This window comes from Podarcis pityusensis (assembly GCF_964106645.2).
Source record: "Podarcis pityusensis genome assembly, chromosome: 6".
Lineage (NCBI taxonomy): Eukaryota > Metazoa > Chordata > Lepidosauria > Squamata > Lacertidae > Podarcis > Podarcis pityusensis.
This window is the reverse complement of record NC_138030.1, coordinates 69666144-69690832: the sequence shown is the minus strand read 5'-3', so window position 1 is coordinate 69690832 and position 24689 is coordinate 69666144. Positions and strand designations below refer to the sequence as shown.

Sequence of the window (24689 nt, the reverse complement as noted above, 5' to 3'; positions counted from 1 at the left end):
ACTACAACTCCTATCATTCCTGACCACTGGTCTTGCTAGCTAGGGATGGTGGGATCTGTAGTGCAAAAACAGCTGAAGACACAAGGCTGGGAAAGACTGCATTAAAACACAGAACAGCAAATCACTAAATAACAGTTACTAATAGCAGCAGCAATTGGATCTCTCATTCTGCAAATGCCCTGTGGGAAAGTTGCATTTTTTGAGTACAGTGGTACCTCGGGTTACATACGCTTCAGGTTACATACGCCTCAGGCTACAGACTTCGCTAACCCAGAAATATTACCTCAGGTTAAGAACTTTGCTTCAGGATGAGAACAGAAATCGTGCTCCGGTGGGGCAGCGGCAGCGGGAGGCCCTATTAGCTAAAGTGGTGCTTCAGGTTAAGAACAGTTTCAGGTTAAGAACAGACCTCCGGAACGAATTAAGTACTTAACCTGAGGTACCACTGTACTTCTGCAAACCTCAGAACTATCTAAAAAAACCACCCTCAAGATTTCCCTGAGTCTGCTGATACGCTTCTCTTGTGTGTGGGCGATATTAGTATATGGGTTCCTCCAGGTGAGCTGTTTATTCAGCATTCATCCTGATCTGCATACACAAAGCTTACACCATGGTTGGGCTATGTCTGGTCTTTACTGAACATGCATTCTGATTTACTTACAAGGTGATGAGCATTCATCCTGATATTGCGGGGTGTTTACACGACTTCCCGTTAATCACTCGCTTAGCCCACATTTCCTCCTACACTGAGGTGCATGATTGTAGAATCATAGAATTGGACAGCTGGAAGAGACATCAAAGATCATATAATTCAATCCCCTGCAATACAGGAATCACAACTAAAGAATCCCTGACAGATGGCCATCCACCCTCTGTTTAAAAAGCTCTGATAACAGAGACAGCTCTTACTGTCAGTAAGTTCTTCCTAATGTTTAGTCGGAATCTCATTTCTGCACTGGGCTCCCCGCCCCCAAATTCCCTTAGTCCCCTTCCCAATATTTTGTTTGGGAGGTGGACGAAACTTTGGGTTCCCTCAAGCCTACTGATACCTCCCTTTTGTGTTTGGGCTGTTGTTTTGACTGTACAAGGAACCACACTCAGAATTGGTATATAGGGAAATATCAGCATCTGTGGTGGGAGTGTCCAAAAATAGAAAGGTTCTGGGGAAATGTATTTACAAAAAATATATCTTTGATTACAAGGCAGACAGTGCCCATGACCCCCAGCACTGTCTCTACTTAACTTGTATTCGTGTTATGAGTTCTTTGTTTCTAATTTGCATCATATCACATCTATTAACAGCTGCAAGTGCAACTATTGCAGGGCATGGAAATCACTGCATTTATTAACTATGGAGCAATGGCATAATGATGTAATGGCAAACAGCGTAATTGTAAAAACTGACACATAAATTAAAAGTTGCAAGAGGTCAAAAGAAACACGACACTTTTTGTGCAGACTGGTGTGACTTTAGTGATTACACAAATATTGAGTCATATAGTAGAACAGAACTCATAGTTTACAGCACAATCTGGTGTGCATGAAGTACAGGTGATAATTTTTTTCCTCCCCCCTCCTTCCCCACATCCTATAAATTCCTGTATGTTCTAATTGTTATTAACACAAAATACATTTTACTTATGATCACCAATTTGAGCAATACACATGCAACTTACATCATTTCCTATCTGTAATGACTCTAATCATTTGGGTATATATAATTTGACACAACTTTGTGAATATATTCAGAGACATTTATCTGAGTGTTTATTGTTGTTTTATTTTTATGTAATTTTTGCATGCCATATGCTATAATGTAAACAAAGATATATCTCAATGCAACTATGTTAAACAGTTTAAATATGAAAATGAATTAAAGCCACATTACCGAAAGAAAGAATTAGTATATAGGATGGTTTTTATCCTGCCTTAATCCTGTCATACTGCGTCTCAGGCCACAGACTTCTCCTTTGGTATTTTGTAAAGTGTCATGCCATACCCTCCAACATTTCTCTGGTGAAAATAGGGACGTTCTGTTCCATAATAATAATAATAACAACTTTTTTTATACCCCATCCATCAGACTGGGTTGCCCCAGTCACTCCAGGCAGTTTTCAACATATATAAAAATATAATAAAACATTAAACATTTAAAAACTTACCTATACAGGGTTGCCTTCGGATGTCTTCTAAAGGCTGTGTAGTTACTTATCTCCTTGGCTCGGTTGTGTGTGTGTGAGTGTGTCACACATAACTCCATACCCTCCAACATTTATCTGATGAAAATAGGGACATTCTGTGATCAAATCAGAAACCAGGACAGCTTCTGTAGATCTGGGATTGTCCCTGGAAAATAGGGGCACTTGAAGGATCTGCATATACACTGATGGATAGACTGCTTATGCTCCATACCCATATACCCCTCACTGCTACTTGGCACCAACTTTTTTGTAAAGGTAATTTCTGTAGCAAAAGACACTCCCAGCCCCATAACCACTGTTGAGAAAACATGGCAACCCTAGACTCGATAATATGGAAATTGGCCTTCTTTTAGCTATGTTGTATAGTGCCAATTGATTTTAAATTAGCATTTTGCCCTTGGATTTATTTATTTATTTCAATCCGGAATTGCTCAGTCTTTGAAGTCCTGTTACCATTAAGTTTGAAGGTAAACTCCCATTGTTTTAACTACAAGCAGCAGGATTCAACCCTTTGCCTCTCTGCTCCCTTTGTTGTCACGGATAGATTCCTTCATTAAAATTTCTGCCCGAGGCAGAAAAAAAGAAGAAATGCAGCGGTAGTGAATAAGTGCTGCAATATTTACATCTGTCAAGCCAACCCCTCAATCATCGCTCCACCTTACATATTATGAAGATGACACTTTTTATAAAGCACCGGCAGCAGCTGCCGCAGCCAGAAGATAATTTGAGTTGCTATTACTTTCCTGAGCCATCTCCAAGAGTCGAAAATGCAGAGACCTACAGTGTGTCAGAGACCTGCTTCGTGCCACCTTACTGTAAGTCGGATCTCGTTCTTAAAAATAAAGCTTTGTGCCTTAGCACATTGCTAAGGACGGGCATCTCAGATGAACATAGATGAACATGCTATTGCAGGCAGATTTTACAGTCAGTGTTTGAATCACGGGGTGTGTGTGGTGTGTGGTGTTTGTGTGTGTGGATGTAAACATCTTTGGGGAAAGCACTGGGGATAATGGGGAGTTCTAAATAAAAGGGAAATTCTGTTTATGCCACTGAGGAAAGTTCTAAATGAAAGATGTGTGAATGTAGCCATCAGCTTGAAAAAAGGCTATGGCACCAAACACACATTTCCTTGATGTCTAAAATTCTATTTCCTAGTCTTCAAGTGACCGAGCCTTTCATAGGCAGAGTGTTTGGAGTAGTACTTTCTTAATGATGCCAAACTGCTTATACTGGAACACTCTCCATTCAAGTTCCACAGATGCCTGTGAAATTAAATTCACACTACAGAGGTTTTAATGGATTATCTAGCTTGTCAATCTCTTACCTAGTGTATTTTTACACCATGATAATTAATGAAAACAGTGTTAGTTTCATGTTCTGTGTTCATAATGTTTGGCTTCTATGCACTGGAGTTTCGGATATATTTCTTAAAAATGTTTCTATTGAACGTTTTTAGCATGATTACAAAGACGGTGTAAACAAAACTGTAACCAACTGAAAGATCTTGATGAAACATAGTAAGTTAGGATCACAGCAGGAGTTTTTAAGACTTGTTTGAAGCATATCGAACATACTAGCTAGATAGTATGTGTATGGAAAGAGTCTTTACTGACCTGTGAAATGTGACAGAGAGGAATCTGCTCTGACCAAATCTATGGGATAGGAACATTTGCCGTGTTCTCTTTTCTAACAACATTAATTGTTAGGTACTAAGACTGCACTGATTCTGGTAATTTCCACTGGTGGTCTAGTTCATTGCAAGCAGCTATGAATTAGTACACACTTGATAGAAGAGATCCTTCTTTTTATTGTCAAATGCAGTCAGAAGAGAAAGCTTGGAGTGAGACAGGGAGCATATTTTGACTTCCGTTTTTGGAGTAAAATGGTGTTCGGAGAACTAGGCAACTACCTCATCACTCTGATGTGCATGACAGAGGGAAATTTTCACTTTATATTGTGATCCGCAGCAAGGAGGATGTGTTTTGTAGACATAACAAATGTCAGAATAGCAATAGGGACTGTGGTGGATGAGTTTCAAGGTGTTTTATCTCTAATGCTCTCTGGAACAGATTTAAGTGTTTGAGCTATGGTGAAATTTTGATCAGTGTATGATGTTTGGGAGGAAAAGACAACATGGTTAATAGAATTATGCATTCAATGGATTGAGGGGACAGATATATTTTTCTCCCTTTCTCTTAGTACTAGAACTCAGGGTCACCCAATGAAGTGGATTGGGAGTAGATTCAGAAAGGACAAATGGGGGTACTGTATCATTCAGTGTATAATTAACTTTTGGTGCTGGCCACCACACTAGATTGATTTTAAAACAGGTTAAATTATTTCACAGAGGACAAGTCTGTCCATGACTATTATGTACAAAAGCAGAGGCAGTGTAATTATGAAAATCAGAGGATGGGTGCATACAACGGGAAAGCTTGTAAGGGCTTCTTGAGAGAATCTGGGCAGCAACTGGGGGAACTTTCTGTAGTAAGATTATCTGATCCAGTACAACTCCTGTTATGCAAGTCTACCAGGAAAAAATTCCAATCATCATATGCTATCCGAGTTATTTCTTCATTCTCTAAGGTTGCCGTCCTCAGCACATTTACTCAGCAGTAATTGTCCTGTTGATCTCAAGTGGTAAGCATAAGTAAAGGCGAATGTCACGGACATTTCCCAGAGATTGGAAGAGATTTAAAAATGTGTGCTTTCCCATCGAATACACAGCAAAAAAGCATGTGGCATTGCCTCTTAGACATCTTTGTCTGCTTCTGTTCAAGAATCTCCCTCTTCATTTCAATATTTTGTTGAAGGCTTTGTGTATCACTGTGTGTTGATCCTCCCCTCCCTGTTTTATTTCCAAATCTCCAAGTCAGATGTGCTATGAGACTATAAGCTATCACATTTTAGCTGTGTAAAATGGAACTGGTGTTTAGCATATGACTCAAGATTTGTTGTTATGAAAGATGGTAAGGAAGCACGGAAAAGAGTTGCCCTCAAATGAAATGGATTTTGGAATGTAGGGTGTGCCTGTGAAATATCTAGTAATTTTCTAAACTTGTAGAACCATATTCAGTCCTCGGTCTCACCTGGTCTCTGCAAGAGAAAGGCCTCTGTGTAAATACAGTTTCCAGATGTGGGGAATCTTTGCCGAAGCCCAATTCCTCACCCCTTTTGCTGTTTAAAATTCCAGTAAGTCTTCCAAATTTTACAGCATAAAATGTTGATAGAACCCTCACCTGCGTGTTGGTTTCAAAAGTGTAGGTATAAGCTGCAGTAAAAGTGGTAAGTTATCAGTTGTAAGAAACATGTATTACAGGTTTTATTTTAAGAGATAGACAGATTGACCAAGTACAGCAGAACAGCAGTTTTGTGCGTGGCCACTTCCAAACCCTATACTGTGGTTAATTTAAACCCACCTTCATAAACGATGGTTTGAAGCTGTCTTGTTTCAAGATAAGAAAGCAACAACAACACAGTTTGTCAAGGCTAAACAATAGGACAAACTGTGGCTAATCAAAAATGGAAACAAATGCTCCTAAATTCTGTATGGCCTGATCAGAGAAGGAGGGTGTCTGAGTCCTAGAGAGACTAGATTAATTTCCATCATGATAGACCATTGTTTATCACAATGTCCAAACTCAGTCCAACATCATGCACTGAGTTTATGGCTGAAGCAGGGATTGTCATGACAGGCAGGAAAGGGATTATCCCAGAAGTAAATCTAATAATTTATTACACCACACAATTGTCATTTATAGCTCCTAACAGCCTAGTCCTCATGCCAGGGGGAATCTACTGCCAGGAACATTTTCTGAAAATTGCAACCTTAACCAGAAATTTAGTTCTTAAACTGTGCATATGGTATGAGTTTTTCCTTGAAAATCTAGCTTTGTATGCTTGTTTGTAGTAGTCATTCTGAGAATGGTTGACATTGCTTTGCAATATAGTCATACCTCGGGTTAAATACGCTTCAGGTTGAGCGTTTTCAGGTTGCGTTCCGCGGCGACCCGGAAGTAATGGAATGGGTTACTTCTGGGTTTCACCGTTTGCACATGCGCAGACGCTCAAAATGATGCCATGCGCATGTGCAGAAGCGGCGAATCACAACCCACGAACACATGCAGACGTGGGTTGCATTCTGCTCAGGATGCGAACGGGGCTCTGGAACGGATCCCATTCACATCCAGAGGTACTACTGTATTCTACAGTTAACCCAGTGTGGCAGCACTAGACTCTTAAGCAGATGTTCTTTGGTTTGTAGAGGAGGATATATCACAGACAGCAAAAAGCCCAACATCTGCTGGTGTGTTGGATTAGGGGTGCAGATGCTGCTTTTTTGTTTTCCTGAAAGACATTGCTTAAATGCCTACTGCCAGAGAGGGAACCAAACGGGTGGACAAAATAACCTGCCTACTTGCAGTGGCAAGAAGTTCTCTTCAGTTGTGCCTTTTTGCTACACGTCCTATTCAAAATTTGCCAAGATTAGTCTGGTGTGAATGAGGAAGCAGGAATTCTGCCAGACTCCTCCTTCCCTGCCACTTACAGTTATGGCAAGGATGCATTTATTCTGAAACACATTGCGCAACAAACAAGAGCGCTGCCTTCAGATCTTTACTAATTACTAGCCTTTGTTTTATTGCAATGGTCTACTTTGTTCATTGCTCTGATTCAGTTGGGGTGGGGGCTGCCACGTTGCAATTGGAAAACGTGAAGCCACCTTTAAAGATGCAGATCAAACAGAAGGTGAGGCTGCTGTTCTTCCCCCTATGGTCTTGTCTGCCCTCCCTGCAACAGGGCAAATATTCTCTGGGTTGCCTCCTGGTGACCTTAGCTTGAGTCAACGTAACCTATCTAAAGTGCTTATTTCCATCCAGGTTTTTGACCAAATCTTCAGGTTAGCTGTTTGTATGTGCTGCTTGACTCTAGGAACAAATATTTCATCCCTTTCACCCTGTCTCTCCAAGCTTTGTTCTTTGCGGAAGCCAGTTTGGAGCTACGATCTGGACCTTAATCACGGTTGCAATTAGTCATCCACCAGCTTCTCCAAGGAAAGAGCAATCACCGTCACATACTGAAGCTTGTCCTCTTAGCAGTTCCCAAGTTTGAAACCAATAAGACACAAATGCAACCAAAATGCCAAAGGATCAATCTTTTTTAAAATTTATTTAACAAAACGTATATATGCCACTTGATTATAAGAAAGCTTCTGAGTGGTTTACCAAAACCAACTTCCAGTGCAAAGATCAGGCTGCGTTTAAGTTCTCGCATTTCAGAAAGAGTGGATGTTTCTGAAAATGTGATAATGACAGGATCGCCTTTCAATGCAAACTGAATTGAATCATCTTCCTCATCACTAATTGGGAAGCAAGAGTAACCACCCATACTTTCCCATTATACAGGGATATGGACATTATACAGGGATGTGGTTATAAGCCCTGATATCCCACCTCTCAATACAAAGAAGACCTTCAGCTTAAAAACTTCCTGATATGCTTTTCTGCTCTTGCTTTAATATTTCTGAAAGTGGAAGAGGAAGCCTTTGCTCAATCCTTGCAGTTGCTGAGTGCAACTTTGTTGTAATTCCCTCTCTCCCACCCTGCCAGCACCCCTGCCCCCGCCAAGTAGAGACATTGTCAAGAGGAAATTAATTCATGCACATGCTGTACAGCGCAACTATTGGAACCCAAGTTTATCCATGACACAGCTGCAGGGGATATGCTAACCCAAATTTACAGGCATCTTAATACTTTGTGATTTGCAATATTAGAAGCAGAAGCCCAAACTGTTGACTTGGTTGAACCTAGATCTTCTGAGTGCTGATTCTTTCAGTGCAATCCTTTACCCGCCTGATCAGACATCTAATGAGTCTTACTCCCAGCTAAGTAGGTATAGATAGGCTTACAATCTTCGTTATTGGTTTGGATTTTAAAAAATCGCTTTTCAACCCTAGTGGCTCATAAAGTGTCTCGCAATAATCATAACAAAGCAGTTGTAATATCAGTCAAAACAACAATTACTTTGAAAGCTGCAACTAACACTACACAACAAGAGAAAGCAGAAGAGGAAACAGCAGACGAGAAAGCAGAAGAGGGCCAGAATGTGCCAATTTGACCTATAGGGGGAGATAATTCCATCATTTGCGGGGGAAACCACTGAAAAAGCCCTGCTTCTGATTGATGACAAACATCCAGACTGAGAAAACATTTTGCTAAATCATATGGGGTACCATGCACCAGCTCTTAGGGGCTGAGGTACTTTCACAACCCTGGTTTTTTAGGGGTCTGGCCCCCCTCAGTGTTCAGAAGGTGTTTGGCCCCGCTCCCCTGGCTCCATGCGACGTCACATATGTTACCTCAAGACATTGCGTTTGGTCCCCTCAGTCATCTTGAGAATACGGGTACTAAGACCCAGGTACAAAAGAACTATTAAGTATAGGTACTAGGCCACATTCCCCTTTAAAATACACTTTAAGGGTGGAAGAATCTGTTAATTCTGAGCACTCTCAGTTTCTTATTTTTCCAATATAAATTCAGTTTTCTACATCTCCACATCGGTTTGTGATATACATATACATATACATATACATATACATATACATATACATATATATATACCCTGAAAATTCATCAGCACCTCAGTGTAGATTTCTCTGAATACATACATTTTTGCAAAGTAATTTTGCCAGATATAAAGCATTCATGTACGTTCCCCACCCCCACTAGTATATGGCTGGGAAACTGTGTTGCAAAATCCAGGCGCTTACTAATTGCAAAAGATGGCTGTGTTTCAGTTTTCGTATTGTTTCAGGAAGTGTGGATGTGGTAGTTTGGCCTTTAAATGCAAACTGAATCAAATTTTATCCCCCTTTCCTATTCAGCGGGTTTTCTCTTTCAGGAGTGAGAAGCAGTTCTGAAACTGCACTTAAAACAATGCTGTCCTCCTTTTTTTTTACATAACTGGTAGGCATGATAGGTTCATGAACCCAACCTGTGTTTTTAGTCACTTCAAGCTTAAAAACAAACCCAAATTATATACCAAGGAAGCCCACATGCTTCACTAACAGTATCCCTCCAATTTTACGCTAAGAACCAATTACCTAAATCATGCAGGCCTGCTTGCAGTTACATAATATCTGTAATTCTGATATTAGGGGATTTTACAGAATACAAAGTCCTTAGAAAAGACTGGAGAATGTAGGAGTAAAAAAAGAAAGTAGATATGATCTTCCAGGTCAGGCACGATGAACCATCCTGTTTCCTGAAATCATGCCCAAGCCTCTTTTTGTTTCTCCAAAGCCATGAGGACCAGAAACATTTCTTAAGAAAGAAGGGAAAATTGCACTTTTCAGGAAGGACCTAGAGGCCAGAGGTCTGTGCTGCATGTGTAAATTCCTGAAACTCACGGCAATCATAATAATGGAGAACCAGCACCCTGAAAGCCATGTAAATATGCTGATTCTGGGTGCAAACGAAGCCACCACTTCTCTTAGCCTGTTGAGGGGAATAATTTAGGTCTCCGACACATGTCCATCGGTCTGCAGGCCGTGAAGAAACGCACCACTTAGAATGGTCGTAATAGGATGAGAATGAGGAGTTCCATGGTGTGCCAACAAGGTTTACATTGTAGACGTGGTAAGGAAGGGAGCAGTTGGAGAGCAGTCGGTGTCCCTTGCGCTGCCAGGATTCCACCAGGAAGTTTGTTTGCAGTTTCTGAGCCATCCAGGCTATGTAGATATCTGGCAAATCAGGGGTTGGGGGCAAATGAGAAATTATCATTGGCTTTGCTTCTTAAATTGACTCCATTAGGGCTAATGTTTGTATACTTCATTTTAGTTTGCCACTGAGGGAAGAGAATGCTGGACTAGGCAGGCCTCTGGTCTGATCCAGCATGGCTTTGTAGTTTTTAAGTGGCAAATAAACTCTCTCTGCTTCTCTGTCTCTTTTTCTTCTTCAGCTGACATTCAGTATCTTATGGCTTTCTGTGAGAATTGGGCATGCTCAGTACTCATTAGGCTAGTTTGAAGAAAGGTCACCCCCACCCCACTTTGGTTTCAATTTCATTTTGTTTCGTTCCGTTTTATTCTCAGTGGCTCCAGTCTTGTCCGCAAGGGGACCCTGGAGTTTCCTGTTAGAGGGAATTACATTTTTTGAAGGACCCCTAGATGTTTGTAATGATTAAGGGGCCGGGTTTTCAGTTTTGATTGAGGTGTTTCAGTGTTCAGAGTTTGGGTTGCATCCTCATTGCCATTATCACAATTTTTCTGCCCTCAACGGGAGGTGAATTATTATCCATCCCTTTGTTATTACGGATATGCAAATATATAGATATACTGCTAAGTGTGTCTAAGACCTCCAGTAGTTGATGCATCAGGTTTCCTGTCACGAATCCCCTCAAAGCCCCCTCCTCCCCCATTTCCACAAAAGTAATAACTTCATGATAGATATTCTTACCTTCGTGATCATACTGTGTTTTAGCAAAGTTGAATAGAATTTCTCCCTGGGCTGACTGAAGCTTGACAAGGCTTTGATTTGAAGGAACTGAAGGCAGTTGGGCTCCTGCACACATTGTTTGCAAGTTGAGGAGCTCTGCTTGAAAGAGCTTTGGGATGGAACAGTTGTAGACATTTGGGTTGTAGAATAACAATTGTTTATCTGAAGAAAATGGAAAAACAAAAGCTATGTTTAAAAGAAAAAATCAGGGAAAGTGCTAAATGCTGTCCTAGTTTTGAAGAACATATGTAAGCAGCATTGGTACAAGCAATTTTTGTGAGAGGAGGTAGGCAGGATCTATTACACACCCATCTGATTCCTGAGTTTCTAGAAGGAATTGTTTTCTGCTTTACATTTTTGCATGCAGCACTGTTTCCACATTGCTGCAGTTCGTCCTCTGCCAAAAACTACGTTATTTGTCTTATTGTTCCCTTGTCTTTCCTTTTTTCCACTCCATACACTTCAATGCACCGAAAACATGGTGCAAACTGAGAGAAGGGTATAATCAATCATGTATCCTTTGCAGACTTAAATAAACATATCATATTCCATGGGTGAACACTAGTTTCAGCCCACTGATTCCTTGTTCCTGTGCACAGCGGATTCGTGTGATCATGCAACCCATACAGCTAGCATAGTCTTATACCTCTCCTAGCAGAAATGTCAACATGGACCTCTCCCCTGACATTGTCCCAGGTACATCAAGGAAATTTCTCCTCATCCCCTGCTTAGTGCTTGTGTGAAAGTTGATGCTCTTGAGAGTCTTTGAGCAGATATGGTTCATCTTTAGCCATAAATCCTGCTTCTGGTCTGTGCTTCACCCAGGATCAGGTGATTGTGTTGCCCAATCATAGGCATGTTCATTCAGAATAAACTTGGAAAAGATGTAGACCAAATTTTGAGCTGCAATTCCATACACACTGACCTGGGAGTAAGTCTTATTCACTTCTCAGTAGGTATCTATATGATAACAATAATAATATAACATCTCCATACTTAGGAATCTGAGTGGAAAACTGTTAACAGTTTGAGACAGACACCTTAGATTTGCAGAAATGCACCTTATTCCATGCAGAATTGAGAAGCAGCAAATATAAAACACTGAAAAACTTTCCTTTCAAAAAGTCACCTTTTAAAGTAACTGCACGCATGCATGCATGCTGGAAATAAGAAAACGGTGTTGCAATGGCTGCTCTGGGACTTGAAAAAGGTTCTAGCTTTTATGGTTGCCAAGGCTAGTTTGAAAACCCAATGAGCAATAGGTCTATGTCCCTAAAGCCAAAAACAATGTAACAGAAACGCATATGATTTCAATGTTTGTGATAAAGGTTGCAATCGTAAGCAAACATATTAAGTGTGGCTACGTTGCTGAAATCTGTTTCTTTGTAGCTGAATATGTTTTTGAGTTGAGAGAAAAGGCAATACTTGAACTTTTAGGATTGCAGCCTTAATCTCACACTTACAGTTCAGATGTGTATTAGTCACATTAGTCCTTCAAAAATCAAGGTAACGGCTTATCTCTGAACTCTAAACACATTCAGTTGCAAAACATTCCATTTCTGGGACACTTAATATGCGTGCTTCGACTTACATCCTTATATCCGGGTGTCCCTTTGTTCTTATGCCTGGATAACTCAGTTGGTTAGAACGTGGTACTGATAATGCCAAGGTTGCAGGTTTGATCCCCGTATAGGTCAACTGTATATTTCTGCTTTGCAGCGGATTGGACTAGATGATGCTCAGGGTGCCTTCTAACTGTACAATTCTATGAATCACAACCATTGAATAGATCTATATTTCTGGACATACAGCAATTATTGCTCTTAGCGTTAAGCCTTTGTAAACTTTTTCCAGCCCTAGAACAACCATTTTGTAACTCTTTTCATTGGACCTGAGATTCAGACTGCCATTCCAAAAGCTCTTCCTAGGGGACAAGGCCCATTTGATATAATGGGACTTACTTCCAAGTCAGCATGCCCAGCTAACAATTATAATTTGCCACATGCATGAAAATGGTATGCCAAATTCGTTGAGGCCTGCGGTCAATGTGTGTCGGCACATGAGCCTTGGCACTTAGCAAGTTTCACATTCTTGATTCAAAACTTGAAGTGCTACCAATTATGATTTAAGATGACCGACCTGTAAGTTTCAAAACAAGCCATACATACATAAGACACATCTAAGGTAACAAACACCGGCAGCCAGAAACTCATCTAGACATGTTTGCGCTCACTTTCTAGACAGTAAGCTATCATTACCTATTTCCGCAAACTGCTCATATTGGAATGTTATGCAGATTGCTATCTGTCCATTGTACTTTCCCGTGCGTGGATATCCATAGCCGTCCTCGGGAAATGGAGGGAATTCGGGAATACTGTGTATAACCCAGAAACCTTGGGACTGGTCCAAGAGCAAAAACCCTGTCATTAATAAAGGAAGAAAAATGCAAGGAATTGTGTCATCGTGGGAATTTTCGTGAACATAAAAGTCAAAAGCCTCCCTCCATTTGCATTATCCCAGTTAAATAATTTAATGGTCTGACTAATACACAGGAATGTAGCTTGGAATCACTTTTCCCAGCACGGGATCCTTCTATTCACCCAGCACAGCCTCATACATGTCTTCCACACAGTCAACGGTGACAGTGTCTGCCTAGAAAAAGGGTACATGATCAGCAACTCACTCATTTTCTCAGCAGATCCTGAAAGTTCTGGGGTCAAACTAGACATGATGTGAAAGTTCAGCAACCAGGATCTCTAACTGGGGAAGTGGCCAATGGGGAAAGGGGTGCTTAACCCTTTCCTCCTGTACTTCTGGCCAAAGCTAATAGCAAGAAAACTTCAAAGAGGAATGCATTAAACACCTTCTTCCCAAGGGCTACTCTCCTGATAGTTGAAGCTACTAATTAGTTGAAAATCTACCCGCAACAGCCTACTGGCCATTGTAATCATGGATTTCTCCACATTTTGTGACTAGTTTGGCCTTCAGGTGCCAAGATCCCAGCGTATGACTTTGCAGAAGTTGATTATCCCTCTCTAGAATAGTTTTTTTAAAAAATCTTCTTTCCTCACTGCAGAAAGCATTTCAGCATGTGCCTTAAGGGGAGGATTTGTGTGACCTTTTAAATGTGGAGAAATGTGGGTTGCTAGATATAGAGCAATTAGACGTGGAGTCATCAAGACTAAATCTGTGGGGAAATAGCCATTTCCTCAGTGTAGGTTCAGATTGCCAAATTCTGCACACTTAACTTTCTGCTACCGCCAAACAGCTTCCCAAAAGAGTTCAGCGCCAGAATGGCATATGGATGGCAAGTTCTGCTCTGGGGTCACCCAGATACGAGGGTGCAGAAGTCCCTCTCTGCCCAGAAATTCATATTTCATATTCGGGCGATATCGATCACCTACCCATTTAGTATGACCAAATCATTTGCTTATATTCTTCTATTTTGTTCAGGAGGTTGAACAAAATAGAAGAATATAATTTTTATAATTTTTTGGGTGGTAGAGATGAAGGTTTTCATCCTTGAAAGTGCTTTCCCATTCAGAATGGCCATTACACTGCTTTCCCACTTCAACTCCCTCACATAGCAAGGAAGGTTGTGCAGGGCATTGTGTGGTTTTCTGGACCCATACTCATCTGTAGCAGGTGGAAACAGGCCCCAAAGTCACTTGATAATACCTTTAGAATGTCCATGTGTCCAGCTGTAATTCATTTTGTTAGGTGGTCCATCATTATATATCACATAGGCAGTGCTGTTTTCCTAAACAGACAGACAAACAGACACCAGTCTATTAAATATGTTATTTAAGGAAACATGATTCTAAAAAGCAACACTCTCCTTATCATTGAAACAAGAGGGTCCTTCGCCACTGGTCTGAAGCCAAAGGCATAATCTAGATACACAGCTTTAAATCACCTCTAGTGCTGTAAAAAGTAGGGATGAAGAAGAAGAAGAAGAGTTTGGCTTTGATATCCTGCTTTATCACTACCCGAAGGAGTCTCAAAGCGGCTAACATTCTCCTTTCCCTTCCTCCCCCGCAACAAACACTCTGTGAGGTGAGTGGGGCTGAGAGACTTCAGAGAAGTGTGACTAGCCCAAGGTCACCCAGCAGCTGCATGTGGAGGAGCGGAGACGCGAACCCGGTTCCCCAGATAACGAGACTACCGCTCTTAACCACTGCACCACACTGGCTCTCAATGCTGGGAAATATCAAAGAAAACAGAAATTGAAGCAGAAATTCTTACACCCCTAGCGAGCAGTCACATTGGCCCATAGCCTATGTTATTAAAATTACCCTCCTACAAAATTACCCTTTGTACAGAGTGAACTTTTCACATTGCATTTTCTCCTGTGTGTTATAAGTGGATGCATAGCTCTAGTTTTAAAAAAACTTAATTGTATTTAAATGTAGCTGCTGGAAAGATGGCAAGAAGCTAATACAATCTTGGCAGTCTGGCCAACTTTTTAAAATATATATTAATGCCTACTTATTTCAATATAATTAAAAACTCTTAATAAAAGATGTTATTTGTAATGAATACTAACAATCAATCATTAACTACGTATTTAAATATACACACTATTTAGAAAACAGCTCCTAAGAGAATGCAAATTTAATAGCTTATTGGTCACTTTTTAAAAAATCATAGATTCGGTTCTTGAAATCAGAACAGATAAGAAAATTAACTCATTCAACAAAGTGCACATCAAAAGACCAAGTTAGTAGTCTGTCTGACTTTACATTTTGCAGAATCATTGCCTATGATAATCAAAAGAGAGCTTGCACCTGGCTCTTTGAGAAAGTTACCAAGCTAGAGAAACAAGCATAGTTGCATTAAGCATTTCAGACAGCATTCTCCCCAAGATGAGTGAATTCTCTGTCTCACACCCAACACACCAGAGGAAAAGTTTATCTGTGTATCTGAAGAAGTGTGCTTGCACACGAAAGCTTATACCAAGAACTAACTTAGTTGGTCTTTAAGGTGCTACAGGAAGGAATTTTTCTATTTCGACCAGAGGAAAAGCTTCTTTTTGACACATGGATACTTGTGTGTGCATCTGTGTGTTTCAGGGTTTAGTAGCACTCACAGATTTGGGACGAAACAAAGTGGAAATTAGCTGTGATGCTAATCCTTCCTGTTAATTATTAAAAAGAAACCTGGTATACTATAGCTAAATGCCTGTAGACATAGGTTTCTGGGAGGACAACCACAAACCTAGCCTTCTCAGTGCTCTTTCATAGCAAAAGGTCTCCTAAAGAATCTAAAAAATATGAAGACTAAAGGGGGGGGGGATTCAGTTTTGCTTGTGTTTTAATGTAACACTAACTAATTTGCACTTCTCGAGTCAATGCACAAACCAAAACAGAGTTATTCTTCAAAATTTGCACTTCTACAATTTTTCCAGTACAGTTCTCCAACCAAACAATGCATACGTATTATGGGAGAATGTTCATTAGATGCATACATACAAAAAATATTTGGGGAAACTGCTTGCAAAAAATGTGCATATTTGTCAAAATGGCATACAAAAATAAGTTTATTAGGAGAAATCTGTACCAAAAAAAATTGACAAATTTTCACGAGGGTTTAATTCCTCTCCCTCCGCGTGCGCCAATTGCTGCAGAAATCCCGAGAACTGAATTTAAGATAGAAAAACATGATGAATGAAGGATTTAAGATGAGAAACTAAAATGGACAAATTTGGCAATCCCTAATGAGGACTCACCTGTGTGGTGTTTTTTTTCTATGGCCACTCAAGTCACCCTTATACAGTACCTAGGGTACCCATATGCACCAATTTCAGAGGACAACCCTCTGTTTGGTCATCATCTACTGAATGACCATCTGGTTGTCCAGCAATGAACTTCAAGGATGGAGTAGAGGCACACAGGTCACTTAAGGACACTCTTCTCTACTACGGTGAGATATTGCGTTTCTATTTCTATTTTACAATCATTTCTAAATTAGCACCTATAACCTGTAAATTAGCATGTGAACAACTTATGCAAAAATATGTCCTCTTTTGACCGTGTGTGGGTGTGTCACATTTCCATTTTGGGGGAGAGGTGCTTCAACAGAAAATGGTTCATCAGAAGAGGCGTTGAATGCGGTTCAACAGACTGTGAGAATGGCATTAATTGACCCACGTAAATCTAGATGGGCTCAGGTGCAATTCAGTGAGGAAATTAAAATTAATAACTTCTTATTAGTTGGGTTATGGGACACAGGGGCTGATATTACCTCAGCATCCAAGAGGCTATTACAACCTGGCCAAATTTTAGAAGGTTAATAATAAACTATTATTATTATTATTATTATTATTATTATTATTATTATTTATACCCCACCCATCTGGCTGGGTTTCCCCAGCCACTCTGGGTGGCTTCCAACAAAAGATTAAAAATACATTAAAACATCAGTCATTAAAAACTTCCCTAAACAGGACTGCCTTCAGATGTCTTCTAAAAGTCAGATAGTTGTTTATTTCCTTGACATTTGATGGGAGGATGTTACACAGGGCGGGCGCCACTACTGAGAAGGCCCTCTGCCTGGTTCCCTGTAACTTCGCTTCTCACAGTGAGGGAACCCCCAGAAGGCCCTCAGTGCTGGATCTCAGTATCTGGGTTGAACGATGGGGGTGGAGTCGCTCCTTCAGGTATACTGGGCCGAGGCCATTCTGGATTAGTTGTGGTTTCCAGGTCACCTTCAAAGGTAGCCCCACGTAGAGCGCATTGCAGTAATCCAAGCAGGAGATAACTAGAGCATGCACCACTCTGGCGAGACAGTCCACGGGCAGATAGGATCTCAGCCTGCGTACCAGATGGAGCTGGTGACAGCTGCCCTGGACATAGAATTGATCTGTGCCTCCATTGGAGAGCTGTGAGTTCAAAATGACTCCCAAGCTGTGCTCCTGCTCCTTCAGGTAAAGAGGTAAAGAGTTGATTGTAACTCCCTATGGGGGCCAAGCAGTAAAAACCAGTCTAGCCCAGGTGGATTGTGAATACAAAGATTTTAAAGTGTCCTTACCAGTTTTAGCACATGAAAATGGTATGTTTACACCTTGCCTTATAGACAACAATCTCATTTTAGACAGCATTTAGCTCAGCAGGCTAGTGAATCGTCTAGCCCAGTGGTTCTCAACCTGTGGGTCCCCAGATGTTGTTGCTAGCTAGGGCTGATGGGAGTTGTAGTTCAACAACGTCTGGGGACCCACAGGTTGAGAAAGGCTGGCTAGCCAATGTGTTGAGGAGACTGTCACTGGAAATGCAAATCAGTTTGATGAAGGTTGTGAGTCAACAGAAATTTCTTTGGCAAAGTCTGGTGAGAATACCATGAGTTCTCCTTCTCCTTCACCCCTTCATGATTGTGACTTTAAGAAAGGACCCAACTTTGGAAGTATGTAGAAGTGCGGGAGAAAGAGTTGCTTTATAGACAATTCTTTCCAAAGAAATCTGCCCCAGAGTGTGAGCCAAGAAGACAGTTGATAGTGCCACAGACTACGGCAAGGATATTGGCAAATTAATATGGATCAAGATACACCTTTTGAATCAGCATTTATTACACATATGGGCTTGTATGAGTTCATTAACATGCCTTTTGGATTATGGAATGCTCCTGGGACTTGATTAATTCTCTGCTCAATGGCATGTCTAACTTTGCTTGTGCCTATTTAGATGATATTGCAGTCTTTAGTAACTCCTGGGATGATCATTTGAAGCATGCACAGAGTGTTTTGGTCAAGATTCAACATGCCAGTCTAATTTCAAATGTTTCGAAGTGCCAATCTGCCTGAGGAGAGGTGGGATATCTTGGACACCTTGTGGGGAGAGGTCATATTAAGCCTTTAGAGGCTAAAGCCCAAAGTATTCAGGATTGGTCAGTACCTAAGGCCAAATGTCAAATCCTGTCTTTCCTAGGCTTAATTGGGTTTTATAGGTGATTCATTACTGACTTTGCAATACCACTTGCTGATTTGTGTTAAAAATATCAACCTGACAATTGTATGGAACGATATCTCCTTTAAGGCTTTTAATGCCTTAAAGCAAGCTTTGCTGCAGTCTCAGTTGTTAACGGCACCTGATCAAAATAAGCCTTTCATAGTTCAGATTGACGCTTCAGAAGCTGGTCTTAGTGCCGTCCTGCTTCAACAAGATGTTGAAGGTGAACTACGTCCTGTTGTATTTACCAGTAAGAAGTTATTGCCCAGAGAACGCAATTACGCTGCGGTTGAGAAGGAGTGTTTGGCTGTAGTATAGGCCCTTGATAAATTATGCTCTTACCTCTGGGGTCAATGGTTTACGATCGAAACAGATCACTCCCCGTTATGTTGGTTAGACAGAGTAAAAAATTCTAACCAAAACCTTTTAAGGTGGAGTCTCACTCTTCTGGATTTTGATTTTGACATAGTTCATATAAAAGGAAGTGCTAATAAAGTTGCTGGCTGTTTATCAAGAATCTATGTGGATTATGAAGATTCAAGTTAATTTTAACTGGTGTATTTTAATGTTGCAGTATGTATTATGGATATTTTTTATGTGTGTTTCCTGTTTTGTAACTTATTTGCTCGGTTCTCGTTGGTTGTAGAATGGTTATAGTAAATACCGTATTTTTTGCTCTATAAGACTCACTTTTTCCCTCCTAAAAAGTAAGGGGAAATGTGTGTGCGTCTTATGGAGCGAATGCAGGCTGCACAGCTATCCCAGAAGCCAGAACAGCAAGAGGGATTGCTGCTTTCACTGCGTAGCGATTCCTCTTGCTGTTCTGGCTTCTGAGATTAATAATATATTTTTTTTCTTGTTTTCCTCCTCCAACAACTAGGTGCGTCTTGTGGTCTGGTGCGTCTTATAGAGCGAAAAATATGGTATATTGCTTGTGGTCCACACCCCTGCCCTAAATACTCTTACTGAGATTTCCCTCAATACTTTTTTTAGGGCCTTTCTGTCTGCTTCATTTGCTTTTGTAGTTATCACTTGCCTCGGACTTGTACGTTTGGTAGAGCTGCTGCAGCGTTTGCCCCAGAGCACTTTCTGTCATGTTGACGAAATATTTGCTTGGTTTCCAAATCAGAGCCAAAGAATCCATAAACATGTATTCCAGCCCAGTTCCAGCCACATCGTGACTCATGTGCTTAGGGAATTTGTAAAGAACATACCTAGGGAAAAAATGTGTAGGGTTAAATAGGGAGTGCTTTAAGAAAAGGTTTGTTATGCATCAAAATTATACCTTAAAAACAAATTGTAGCTAATGATGCAAACATGGTCAGCTCTGGAAATTGTCAGTAGCTAATTATGTAAACGCGCCAGCTTGAAATGAGTTTTTCAGATGCACCTTGCTTGAACTTCAGGTATATCACTGCATTTGAAAGGGAATGGCTAAAATTCAGATGACAAGTTAATGGTCTGAATGCCTGTTGAAAGCCAGTTCTTACAATATTTCCTATTTTTCTATTAATTATATTTTCCCTGGAAGTTCGGACCTATATTTTGACATCCTGGTTTGCACGCAGTTAGATTAAAATTGTGTTGTGCTCTGGCCATTATAGCTATGTTGTGCCTTCATTACATGCTATTATATATAGTTGATTCCAATTATGACCTTGAAGGGACCACAGAGGGCTTGTGTGAGATGCTTTAACTGCAGCAAAAGTCTCAGACACTCCTGAATTACTCCAAGAAAGGTCAGAAGTGCCAGCTGCCACCAGAGAGCAAGGGAAATGCAGTTCCAAATGCCCCTCTGCTTAATTAAATGACCTGGGATCCACTGGGAATAACATTACCCTGTGGGTGGAATTCGATGCAAATTCTACTCAAAGTAGACCCATTGAAATGAACCAACATGACTAATTTAGCCATGATGAATAAATTGCATTGGCTGAATAGAACCCAAATACCTGAGCATTATTAGAAGAATCAGGGTGCTGAAAAGGTGTGGTCTTTGCTAAACATCTCCCAACCATGTGCTGCTGTCTCTCCAGCTAAGTATGGGGGAAGTGGGGAGCAGTGGAGAGAGCTGACAGCAAGCACCCTATCTTTCCAAACTTAATACTTGCCTAAATAAAAGTTGTCTTTGTTTCAATATAATATGAAGTACAAGCCAACTTTAATAAAATATTGGGGTGGGGCAGGTAAGCCCCACCCCACATAATCCATCACAAGACATGGCACACACCATTTGAATGGCAAGGCCCATCAACTTTGCGGGAGCCTGGCCCCCTTAAATATTTTAGAGAGGTCTCTTCAGCCCCTAGGAGTTGGCTCCTATGAGTACAAGTAAGCTATGTCAGCTCCTTCATAATATTCACTAGACTGGTCACCTATGGAAAATGAGAAATTCATCCAAGCTACCAGGTTGCTTTTGTAAAGCAGAGATACCTTCTTTTAAAGGCTACATCAGAAATACCTAATGCAGATGTGTATGAGCAAATAGTCTAGTAAACCTTTTCTAGGCCAGAAGTGGCCTATATATAGCAGCTTGTTTGTTCTGTGGCAAGTAAGTGTCATCTCCAAGTGACCAGAGAGAAACTCTTTACAGTAGCTGTTTTTTAAAAAAATTATATACCACGGGCATTTAGGCATGTTAGGAGAGTTAGACTTTTGTGTGGGCTAGTATATAGTATACTTATTTGCAAGGCTGTTTTGTGAACGCAAACTAAAAACTACCAAGATCACATTGTGCATTAAATATTTCTGAGATTTTTAAAGAACCAATTTCTTATACAGTATATAAAAATGAGTTCGTGTCAATTCACCTTGTAATTTTCATGGGTCTCAGAGAAACATTCTTTTTTAATCTACCCTACCGGATCACAACAATGTCCCATCACAATAGTTCGTGCTTTAAATGAGGATGCAAGCAGATGAATAATTAGTGCAGTTATGAAATGCACCTGCTGAAACTTATTTCACCTTTCTGCTAAGAGTTGTCATCAGAAATGAATGCACCCTTTGCTTTTCTGCAAGGAGCAGTAGTTTTTCATGCAAGAGTTTCACTTCTGCTCTGCCCCTCGTTACTTCAAACCACACAAATGTGGAAGCCATAAATACTGTCAGTTTAAAACAGCTGGCTTGGGATTTTTAATTGTGTTTTGTTTTGCAAGATGGTGGTGGTGGGTTGTTCTTGTTTTTACAAAACTTAAAAGTCACACTGAAAGAAAATTTGGCCGTTTCGTCCTCCTACTTTGCATAGATGTACACAAAGTCAGTGGAGCTTAGCTGAGAACCTAACTACAATGCCTGGTTAGCAATGAGACTGTGAGCTCTCAAATATTAAATACTAGGCCGGGGGGTGGGTGGGCACTGCGGTGTGCAGGGAGCTTAGTGTTAAACCTTCCCTCTCCAACAGCAATCCTGGTACTCCCACCCCCTGCATATTTCAATTAGTGCAGTGGTACCTTGGTTCTCAAAATTAATCTGTTCCAGAAGTCAGTTCCAAAACCAAAGCATTCCAAAACCAAGGCGAGCTTTCCCATAGAAAGTAATGCAAAATGGATTAATCCGTTCCAGACTTTTAAAAACAACCCCTAAAACAGCCATTTAACATGAATTTTACTATCTAACGAGACCATTGATCCATAAAATGAAAGCAATAAACAATGTACTGCAGTCACACAATCAATCAATAAGTAGCTGAACTGGGTTCCACACACTCACAAAAACAAAACAAAAAGAGCAGCAAAAACAAAAACGCAAAATAAATAGTAACAACAGAACAGACCTCAGTGTAACACTCAAAACGGAAGTGCGGCACTCAAATCAGAAGCGTAACACTCAAAATGGAGCATGTTTGGCTTCCAAAAAAGGTTTGCAAACACTTATTTCCGGGTTTGCAGTGTTTGGGTTCCAAGTTGTTTGAGTACCAGGGAGTTAGAGAACCAAGGTACCACTGTGTTAGGAAAATCCCCCCATTGCCAGTTGGGCTCTGTATGAGTAACAACATGTCTTTTAAAAAAAAGGATCTGCAAATGTGGACCTAGAGTCAGCAGATTTAAATGAACGTTGGAGACTGAATTTCAATAGCACATGCAATCATTGCTGAAAGACTTTCTGCACCAGTTGACAGTACCGTCTCCACAGGTGTAGAACAAGCAACTCGTTTCTCCTATCTGTCAGCTTTCACATACTGATATGCCTAGCTGCAAAATGAGCCTTGATTAACAAAGCAGATGATGTGCTTCAGGGATCCAGATTGTGTCACCGTGCTAAGGCTGTCATACGAGGAGACAGCTCACTCCCCAAGATAGTTATGCGAGAGATATTTCTGAAGAACAAGATTGAAATGAAGACATTATGAAATAGCTACCTGCTGCCTCCTCCCTCGTCAGCCCTGCACTGCCGGGTAAGAGAGGGAGGGAGAAGGAAGAGAAACACTTCCACGATGAGATGCAAGTTTGGCATACGTGCTATTCTTACTGCTCATGTTTCCCTGAGGCTTGGAATTGTAATGCATAATCATTTTCTCTCTTGATCAAAAGAAACAAGCCCTCTGTGAATCAATGGCTGTTTTGCAATTAGTCATAATGCGATGATGTGCATAAATTGCGCAGAAAACTAATCAGATTTCAGTAGCTTACATTTCATTTTCTGGAGGTATAGTTCAAAGGCAACTTTAACAGCCTCTGATATTAATTTGCTAATTATTTTCTCTTAGAGTTGAGTGTTGGAGCTTCGTGTTGTCCCATACACACACACACACACACACACACACACACAATATGGACTTGCCTCGGCTTCCTTCAAACCCACCTGTTTTACTTACCAGTCCACTGGCTTGCCGTCATCATTTATGCAGGAAATTTGAGATGCCCACAGGGGCAGGGCAGTACCAAAGAACAGCAAAGATATGCTCCATAAAATTCTGACAGTCATCTTGGCTCCATCAGCAGATCGCAAAAGGGGAAGCTGGCAAGACGATTTAAGCTTATCTGAAGCTCGCTGGTCTCCTTCCATTCAATTCAGTTTCGTTTTACAGTCAGCCGCCAGAGCAGTGAAACTACCACAGCAAAAATTGGCACACTGTCACTCACTGTATAGTATATAGTATGAGCGGGCAGACTGCAGGCTTGTGAGAACGAACGACCTTTTCGTTCGTTTTTTAACTAGATCTCTAAGATCCACCCAATGGGACCAAGTGTTTGTATATAGAGATATACACTTAGAATTAAAGAAGGGTCATGCTTAGTCCAGGATTTCCCCGCCATTACCAGAAATGAGTGCTCTCAGCCTTTTCACACAAAACTCTAATCCTCGTTTTCCAATCCTCAAGTTTTCATCTGAAAAAAAATAAAGAGATGTAGGGCACACTCAGACCATCCATTTAATGCATATCCAACACATGTTTACAGTACATGATGTCCCCCATGTAATCCCAGGAACTGTTGCTTAAGGCTGCTGGGAGTTATAGTTCTGCAACAGAAAACTGCAGTTCCCAGACTTCTTTGGGAGAAGAGTGCAGTAAATAATAATAATAATAATAATAATAATAATAATAAAGCGAGACCCGTGACAAATTTAACATTCAACACTGGCCTAGAAGGTCAAACTGAGTACAGTACTTTAAATAAACAAGCCAGTGCCACTTATAGCTGATTAACGAATTATCTGAGTTGTAACTAACGTTAAAGAGTTGGAAGACAGGTGGTCTTGTTGATCCATTGCAAGCCATTCTGAGATCAACTGGGCAAACCCGTTTCCCTATCCCTGATTTAGAGCATAGAAGCAGAAAGGGAAAAGCAAAAATGCATTGAAAATTATTTTATTTTTTTACATTAATAACCTGAATTTCACCCTAGGAGCTGGGAATCTTAGCCACATCTGTTTATCCTTGCAAAAGCCCTGTGAGGAAGGCTTGGCTGAGAGATAGTGACCAGCCTCCAAGGTCACTCAAAAAGCTTTGTAGCTGACAGAGGGATGTGGGTGGTGCTGTGGTCTAAACCACTGAGCCTCCTGAGCTTGCTGATCATAAGGTCAGAAGTTTGAATCCCCGTGATGGAGTGAGC

General features: G+C 40.7%; 2 protein-coding genes across 3 annotated transcripts in view; one reads left to right on the top strand and one right to left on the bottom strand.

The window, feature by feature from the left end:
• Window positions 1-2432: 2432 nt before the first annotated feature.
• LOC308478729 (uricase-like) overlaps window positions 2433-24689 on the top strand; it is a 36529-nt gene continuing 14272 nt past the window's right edge. The window contains exon 1 of the mRNA XM_081008789.1: window positions 2433-3016. Within this exon, the coding sequence (XP_080864915.1) occupies window positions 2969-3016 (48 nt within the window). The 5' untranslated portion in view covers window positions 2433-2968. The remainder of the gene's footprint in view (window positions 3017-24689) is intronic.
• Window positions 7339-23719, bottom strand: DNASE2B (deoxyribonuclease 2 beta). 2 transcript variants are annotated; one of them, XM_081008772.1, is made up of 6 exons: window positions 23437-23719; window positions 19670-19847; window positions 14372-14453; window positions 12952-13113; window positions 10655-10855; window positions 7339-9939 (listed from the first exon to the last, which is right to left on the bottom strand). In XM_081008772.1, the coding sequence occupies exons 2-6, from the start codon at window positions 19817-19819 to the stop codon at window positions 9560-9562; spliced, it is 975 nt and encodes a 324-aa protein (XP_080864898.1). In that variant the 5' UTR covers window positions 19820-19847; window positions 23437-23719; the 3' UTR covers window positions 7339-9559. The 2 variants fall into 2 exon arrangements, with proteins under 2 accessions (XP_080864898.1, XP_080864897.1); XM_081008771.1 differs by having other exon boundaries at window positions 23450-23592.